Source organism: Pseudonaja textilis, chromosome 5, assembly GCF_049901715.1.
Source record: "Pseudonaja textilis isolate UNSWEBS1 chromosome 5, rPseTex1.2, whole genome shotgun sequence".
NCBI lineage: Eukaryota > Metazoa > Chordata > Lepidosauria > Squamata > Elapidae > Pseudonaja > Pseudonaja textilis.
This window is the reverse complement of record NC_141994.1, coordinates 46602015-46610586: the sequence shown is the minus strand read 5'-3', so window position 1 is coordinate 46610586 and position 8572 is coordinate 46602015. Positions and strand designations below refer to the sequence as shown.

The 8572-nt window shown below is 35.9% G+C and overlaps 1 protein-coding gene across 3 annotated transcripts in view; it reads left to right on the top strand.

The window, feature by feature from the left end:
- The first annotated feature begins 1654 nt into the window (after nucleotides 1–1654).
- The window catches only part of SGSM3 (small G protein signaling modulator 3), a 26455-nt gene continuing 19537 nt past the window's right edge, over nucleotides 1655–8572 (top strand). For 2 of the 3 annotated variants that reach the window (XM_026696735.2, XM_087934761.1), the window contains exons 1-3: nucleotides 1655–1744; nucleotides 5393–5453; nucleotides 7742–7827. In XM_026696735.2, the coding sequence (XP_026552520.1) occupies nucleotides 5447–5453; nucleotides 7742–7827 (93 nt within the window). In that variant the 5' untranslated portion in view covers nucleotides 1655–1744; nucleotides 5393–5446. Of the gene's footprint in view, nucleotides 2004–5392; nucleotides 5454–7741; nucleotides 7828–8572 lie in introns of all 3 variants that reach the window. The other variant, XM_026696741.2, reaches the window with a different exon arrangement.

Here is an 8572-nt window from a genome sequence, read left to right as displayed (position 1 = left end):
TCAGTTTAACATGAATTCTTTGATGGTTCTGCTATAGGACTGTAAAGTATGATGTTGCAGACTTCTGGAGACACATGAAGATGAATTAGCGCTCACGTTGTAATTATAAACTTTCAGATGTTTACAAACTAGTCAGGCCAAAATAACACAAATATTTTTGCATTAGCAATTATCAGGCAAAGAAGCCTGTCAAGTGTTTCTTGATACATAATCTATTCAGCCCCTCAGCCACAAAATGGGAATGGCTGAGGTATATAATAAGACTGTTCCAGCAAGGAAATAGAAAAATAAAATTACAATTCTTAGTCTTTGAAAAAGCATAGATTCAGTTTCTCCTACTTGCTGGTGGAGAAGCTTCCGACTGCTTTGGAAGATTGATAGTTCATCAGCACACTACAGGTAGACTTTGCATCTCCAAATTTTTCAAGATATCCTCAGAACTATGGAAAAACTATGATAGCCTGGAACTTTGCTTTTCTGCTTCAGCTGTCATATAGTTATTGGTGTGCAAATACACATTTCTATTTGTTAAAATGAGTCTGAATGTGTACTTCACCCTTTATTAAATTTTAGGTTATAAAAACTCTGTCAGAGATTTGATCTCACATATTCTGAAAAACATTGAATGTGAAGGATGGTAAATAAGTACACTGGAAGTTGGTGACAGGGAGAATGAATGAAGATCAAATTACAAAGCAAATATATAAAGGAAAAGCAAATACAGGAAGAGGAAGAGCAAAAAAAAAGTCATGGCTAAAGATTTTAAAAATAATTCTAAACAATAAAAGTGAACTGTTAAAGTGGTAAATGGATGGAACCAAAATGGTTTGCAAGGAAACAAGCAAAGGAAAATAGTACTGAATGGTGTTGGTATCACCTAGTTTTAGCTATTTTATCCATCACTGACCCATTTATCTAATTTATCATCTATTTCCTATTTTCTGTGCCCTGTAATGTTTCTCACCCAGAAAGACAATAGTGTGATGGGTATGTCTACGTATCAAATGATTAAACAAGGCAGAAAAGCTTGCTCCAAGCACCATAAAGGTACAAATAAGAACATACAAGAGATGAGAAAATGTGTTAGTCTTAGACTTTGTCTTCATAAAATGTTTAGAAGTGGAGAGATAATAAAGTTGAAAATGAAATAGGATTAATTCTATTTAAATCTTTTTAGGGAATCAAAAAAGCACTGTGTGTACACACTGAAACCTGTTGTCATTTATTTCCTATTATACAACGCAGGAATATCGGGTTTTTTTTAAGGCTATGGTAACACTGGGCTATTTGTCCAGGTTGTCTTAAGCGCTGCCAGATATAGAGCGTCTTGTCGGGGCTTGGTAGCCCTAATAAATCATAATTATCCGTAGCCCCTTTCCTCCCTAAATCGCAGGATAGTACTCTTGAGATCTACTAGAATTATCTTCCATAATTCCCACAAACACTACTACTTTGGCAATGGAAATAAGGCACCGGGTTGGGCAAGATTCTGATGAGCATCGACCACTTCAATGTCCGACAGAAAAGAGAAAATGACGTCAAGGGAAATCTTGAAACGCTCTCTTTATTGTTAAGGTGAAGATATTAGCGATAACGCCCCCCTACCTACGCTTCCCATCATGCTCTCTGCTGGCCGCTCCTGCCTCCATCCTCCGATTCCGCGCATGCGTTGTGATTTGGCTAGTGCTGACGAGACGGACGGGGGGGAGTGGGTGGGCTGCCAAGTCCTCCCGGGCGCCCTGAGGTAAGAGTCCGCTGGGAGAGGGGAGGCTGCGTGGGGATGTTCTTTAGCGGCACCGTTCCGCAGCAGCAGCAGCAGCAGCAGCGAGGGAGGCTGGGAGGTAGCGAGGGCAGGGAAATGGAGCCCGTGGAGACAGAGCCACGGGGCAGGTTGGTGGGCAGCCTAACCGAGGGCCACGTCTCCCTCCTTGTGACAAGCGGAGGAGGAGAAGCGGGACAGTAAACCGAAGAATCGGCCAACCGGATCGCTGGAAAAACTATGGGTAAATCCTACGGCGTTTCAGGACAGGTTTCGCGAAGCTAATACGGGGCTGGGAAGTCGGTCGGGCTGGTCCCAAGGTTTCATGAATGACCTGATCCATCCATCCATTCCCCTCCCTCTCTCTCTGTCCATCAGCGTTAAGATCTGCTGGCAGGGAAACGGGAAGGAAGCAGCGTATTTCAAGGGGAGGGATGCTCTTCCCTGAAGCAAAACTAATACAGGAAGCACCTGCTCTTGCTTACAGACTGTCCTGGGTGGGGGGGACGGGACTTTTCACCCATCTTATAGAGAATAAAATGACAGTTGGAAGGGAACTTGCAGGTCTTCTGGACCAGCAATTTCACCATTTCAGACACATGGTTGTCAGATCTCTTAAAAACCTCATGTGATACAGCACCCACAACTTTTGAAGGCAAGCCGTTCCTGGTGATTTTTTTTTCTATCAAGAAGTTTCTCCTTTATTTCTAGGTTGGTTCTTTCCTTGGTTAGTTCCCATCCATCGTTTCTTATTCTACCTTCAGGTGCTTTGGGGAATAGGTTGAACCCCCTTTCTTTGTGGCAGCCCCTGAGATATTGGAACACTGCTATCATGTCACCCCTATGAAGGCAAATAATTGAGGTTTTGAGGACAGGGATAACGGAGTAGTAGTTGCAAAATACCCTCTCACCCATAATGTAGAACCAATATTATTGTGCAGACAGTCATACCGTAGTTCATGTAATGGTACTATTCTCAAATGCAATATTCTCTGCAGGGTTATTCCCCTCTCCTTATTGCTTGAGGCTTGGGGTTCAGAATTTGTCAGAATTACACCTACTTAGTAGGAATCCCAATTTTATTTTATTTTTTTTAAATCAAAGCTATTATTTCACCCAAGATGCATTATCCTAAAATAATCTGTTTATTGCAGAGAAAAACTGAGAAAAGGCAAAGTAGCACCAGGTTACAATATGTTAGGACTAGCACTTTTTATTTTATGAAAAATATTGGTTTCTCTTTAATCAAGTAGGAATTTATGTTTACAGAAAATTTTTACTTTTTGTTCCATTTAGTGACTCATAGATCTCACTGCAATTTTCTGACTCACTTGTTTAAAACATTCAGTGCTGGTTGCATACATGTAGTCCTCGACTTACAACCATTCATTTAGTTACAACATTGAAAAAAGTGACTTATGACTGTTTTTCACACTTATGACCATGACAGCATCACCATGATCACGTGTCCAAAATTCAGGTGCTTGGCAACTGGCTCATATTGATGGCAGTTGCAGTGTCCTGGACTGCCATGATCCTATTTTGCAACTTTCTGACAAGCAAAAATCAATGGGGAAGCCAGATTCACTTAACAACCATGTTACTAACTTAACAACTACAATGATTCACTTAACAACTGTGGCAAGAAAAATAATAAAACGGGGCACAATTCATTTAACAACTGTATCACTTAGCAACACAGTTAGTTGAGGACTACCTATACTGTTTTGGTAATTGTCTACATCCCTCCCACGCTTCTTCGCTTTCTTTCTATTTCACATTATCTACTCTCACTTCCAAAAAGGCCATCTGTTCATTGTGAAGTAGTTGGTGACTTTTCACTTTTATTTCTAAAGTTATATTTTTGGTGTGTTACTAATATGGAAAAATATAGATTAGTGAAAGAAAGCATTCAGAGAAAATCTTTTTTAATAACATGAAAAATATTTGTGTGGCCTAATACTGCTACAGAAATTTTTTAAATGATGTAAAGAAGATTTTCAATGTGTACTACCTTTGTTTCACTAATAACAACACCTCCCCCTTTTTTTTTGAACTTTGGATGATAACTGCTTTCCAATCATATTTTTAATAATTTCCCCTTTTGCGCATTGAAATGTACAATTTGGAAATGAGTTTCAGAGGTTACCTAGAATTATATCCTTAACTTTGGAGGTTGCATATTGCATATTCCAAAATATATAGAATCGTTGTTGCTGTAATTAATATATACTTTTTAAGCTGCAGATAGAATTTACCAGTCAAGTGTTTATTGGATTGGGATATTGTATATGATTTTTCCATAAACGCCATTAATTTCTCAAGTTAATATTTGCTCAAAAGTGGTTCTCTTTACTTTTGCAGATGATTTAAATATAGATACCAGGCATGATCTTAACACTTCCTTCATTAACAAAATTCAACTAGGTACAATCCTACCTTTTCCAATTCCATATATACATTCACATATCAAATTACATTGTTCTTGCTGGCCTCAATTTTTTTCTTGTACCGGTATCAGCTGTTTTAATTCTCTAATGTAAAGTTTTCCCTGTCCAGTTGTTTCCAACTCGTGTGTGTGTGTGTGTGTTGTGTGTGTGTTCATCTCCATTTCTTAGTGCAGGAAGCCAGCATTGTCCAAAGACATTTCTGTGGTCATATGGCCAGCTTGACTATATGCCAAGGTGCAAAGAACACTATTTTCCCACTGAAGTGGTACCCAATTGTCTATTTTCATTTGCATTCTTTCAAACTTCTTGTTGGCAGACATTTCTAATGTACATATGTTTAATTAGATGCATTTTTTAAAAATAGATTAGAATTACTCTGATGACATTGGTAAGATTGAAGTTGTGTAGTGTTGGGGCAAAAACAAGTTTTAAGTAACTTCTTTGCTTGCTTAGGGTTTTTTTACTGTCAGCTTCCTGGAACCTATTGAATGAGGCAGGACATAAGTGATTTAAAGAACTTCAAAATGTGTATATGCTTATACTTTTATGAATAATCTTTTATTAATGATCAAACAAGGTTTACAATTCTAATTTTTACTATATATTATGCTTATTTAACTGGTTAATATTGTGTTGCATAAATAAGGATATTTTAAAGAAATATATTACTATGTTAATCTCCTTATAATTTTTTAAAACTTCTGTTCAATCATGTCCGATTTTTGGAGACTGCCTGGACAAATCCCTGCAGTTTTTATGAAAAGGTTTTTCAGAGCGATGTGATATTGTCTTCTTTCCAGGGCTGAGAGAAAGTGACTAGCAGTAGTCACCACACTAGCTTTGTGCTTTAGGTGGAACTAGAACACAGTTTCCTAGTTTCTAGCTTGATGCCTTAAATTACTACACCCAACTAGCTGCAATTATTTTTTTAAATGTATCGATTTGAATATAACTAGAACTGCTTGGGCTATATTGGCAGGATTCGCACAAGAATCAGGATATGAATTCAACACTTGCCAGATAAAAATAATATTTGGTCTTGTAGCATATGGACAAAGTATGTGTTGGAGTTAGAAATTTAATGTAATTTTAGTAGTGCCTCTAGAAGTTAACTGAAGTTATGAATTGCTTGGCTCTAGGAATTAATTTGCCCTTTCCATATTATCTCTCTATTTTGCAACAGTAATGATTTTCTGCAGAGTCTAAGAATCCTCATTGACTATATTCCTCCATAATAATGTCAGGTAAGCTCTTTATGAACATTGAGCATTTGTGATTATTTAAATCCAAGCATTGAGAATATTATAAAATGTTTTGACTATTATAAAAAGTTTTACATTTTAGCACTGCCTTTTAATATACTCCTTCCTGATAATTGTTCTATGAGAGAGTAATTTTTGCTATCTTTGCTATTATATTTTGCTTATAACATTGGATACATATGATTGTAATGAACCCCAGAACTATTTTTCACTTGTCTTCACTTTACCTTGAACCATAACATCCAAAAAAACTAATAAATAAATAATCATTTATTTATTTAGAAAATAAATTATCTTTTCAAAGCGTGATAAGTAGTGGCATTATTTTTATTGGAGTAATTTTCTATATCTCTTTCCTAAACCACTTTCTGGAATAATAATTATGTTTCAGGTTAAACCAATTTCACATGTTATTTCAGCCATTTTTTATAAATCAGTTGAGATTCCTGTAATATTTTGTGTTTCCATTCTCAAACCACAATTGCTGAAACTGTTCATTGGCTCTGAATAGTAAATTATAACTTGAAAAATTAAAATCTCAACACTGGAGAATGCCGTGTCAGCCTTTTAGTTTTGGATTTATTTTTATAATTTGTAATTCATGTTAATTTGACAGGAGTTGTGGTGCTTGATTTAATGTGTTCTCACTGATGCTTTTACTTTGTTTGGGTTCAGAACCTAAACAGCCTCAGGCCTGGTTAGTACTTGAATGGGAGAGTTCCAAGGAATACCAAGGTTGCAGGCTTGCCTAGAAGTTCATAAAAACATCCTGGGAGAGGATAGAAATACACCATTTTCATACTATTTCTAAGAAAACTGTGTGGACGTGTCCATAAAATCACCAGATGTAAAGCTTGGGTTGAATAGTCTTTACCATTATCTATACATCACATTAGTATGTTAACTACAATTTGATTCGAATACATATAGAATATTTGTTATATTTAAGAGCAGCTGAGCGAGAATTTGTCTTTTTCAAATGCTTCTTTCATGTTTCCTCACCTGATCTATCTTTCCAATTTTTTTTTCTGAAATGTAGTTCAGGTATGGATATAGAATTTTTTTATGTCTTCTTCCAGAATATTTTTTGATATCTCAGTTTAGCCTTCAGTGCTGGTTCATTCATGTTTTCCATTCAAGTAGTAACTAGATCCAAATCTATTTAATTTCCAAGCCCAGACAAGATCCTGAAACCACAAGTTTAACTCAAAGACTACTTTTTTATTTAGTAAAGTTCATCTAGAGATTAATTGTATAGTTGGTTGAAGTTCTCAAACTTCTTTTATTATATTTTTCCAATGTAAATATTTAATACAGATGATTTTGACATACATAATATGCAGAAACAGCACTGGATAGAAAATTGTCCCCCACAATGTCAAAACTTGCTTTGCATATCAAGAAAACCACCTGGATTTGACCAATATGGACAACAGTGAACTGAATTTGCATTGGCCATGGTAGATGTGCTGATGCTCCCTATAAGTGAGGCAAAATACCAATTGTGACTGTGGGGCCCAAAAACAAATTATCCAACATATAATGACAGAGTGCCAAAATAGAGCCTATCATGGAGACTTCCTGACTGTGACAAATAAAGCAAAACATTATATCTGTAATCTAGATATACATTTAATATATTTTAGATCTTATATTTCCTATTTTATATTTTTATCTCTTGTGCTTTTTAATCAAAATGTGATGTGAATGTGCCATATAATAAGTAATAATGTGATAATTACATATATAAACTGATTTTCAAAGTCGATATATAAAATACTGGCATGTAGAAAATAAAGCACTCGTTGAGCTTTTCTTTGGCATAATTATGTTAGATATGATTTCTATATCTCTGCTTTCTACAAAGTGTTTTTATACTGATTTTTAGTACAAAAACAACAAAATCAGAGAAATTAAGAATATTAGTTGCATAATTGGATGTGGTTTAGAATTATAATACACAGCAGGCAGTAACATCTAGCTTATCTTGCCTAGATTGGAGATTTTCTGAATTAGGTCTGGTTAGTAGTTGGATAGAAAGGCAAGAAGAATTCTATAGTTGTAGGTTGGACAAACCATTAGTTGAACATTTTTTAAAAATCCCAGAAAAGGCAGTGAGCCACTATTTCCATATAGCTTTGAAGAAATGGGTAGGTCCATGTACTCATCAGGAACTGAACCTGCATTGAAATATCTTTATTTTAATATTGGCTATCCTCACATAATGTTTATGGTCATTTCTGTAATATGCTTATTCTTTTTGCATATAGGAAGCTATACTCCCTCCACTGGTGGACCCTTCTCTGCTCTCACACCCAGCATATGGCCTCAAGAGATTTTGGCAAAATATGCTCAGGTACATGGATCGCAAAGTGAAAATCTGTTTTGTCCTTATTTTTCTTTTGCAAGAATAATTTATATCAAGTAATGATTATGACGGAGTAAAAGACTGGTATAAGAGTGCTTAGTAATCTTGCAAATCAATTCACACTGTTACTAACCTTTTTGCAGTAAATGAAGAACTCTTTTGCTCGTGCAACACCATTCTGCCTTTCTATGCTGAATGCCAAAGCTCACCCTGACTCTCCTCATTATCATCTGTTTTTTTACCCTTGGCAGAGAGGAAGCACCATTCTGTTCACTATCCTATATAGGGTTCAGTGCAGCTGCCCTGCATACACAAATTCCTTGTTTATAGCTATCAGGAAAGTGCTTAAATACTAGGCTCATTTAAAGCACATGCACATTTAATTACTGGCATTGTCATATTACTATGAACTCATATCTGTACAAAAATATTTCTAAACAGACAACGAGTAAATTATAATGGAGGAAAAATGGCATACATCTTACTTAAAGCTAAGAAAGAAAAGTAAATGTTCAGTAACTGCTTAATTGTCTTACATATGAGTACATAGAAAGTGTAAAATACAGACTTCCCTTATATTTAAAATGTACATACATTCTTGTAAAAATACTTTGTGGGGTGAGTGGCAATGATAACCTATTCCAATTATCTTATACATAGCTATGCATATGAATGTCTAAAGCAGGGCTGTCAAATCCTGGCCTGTCGGCTGGATACATCATGCACTGGCCAC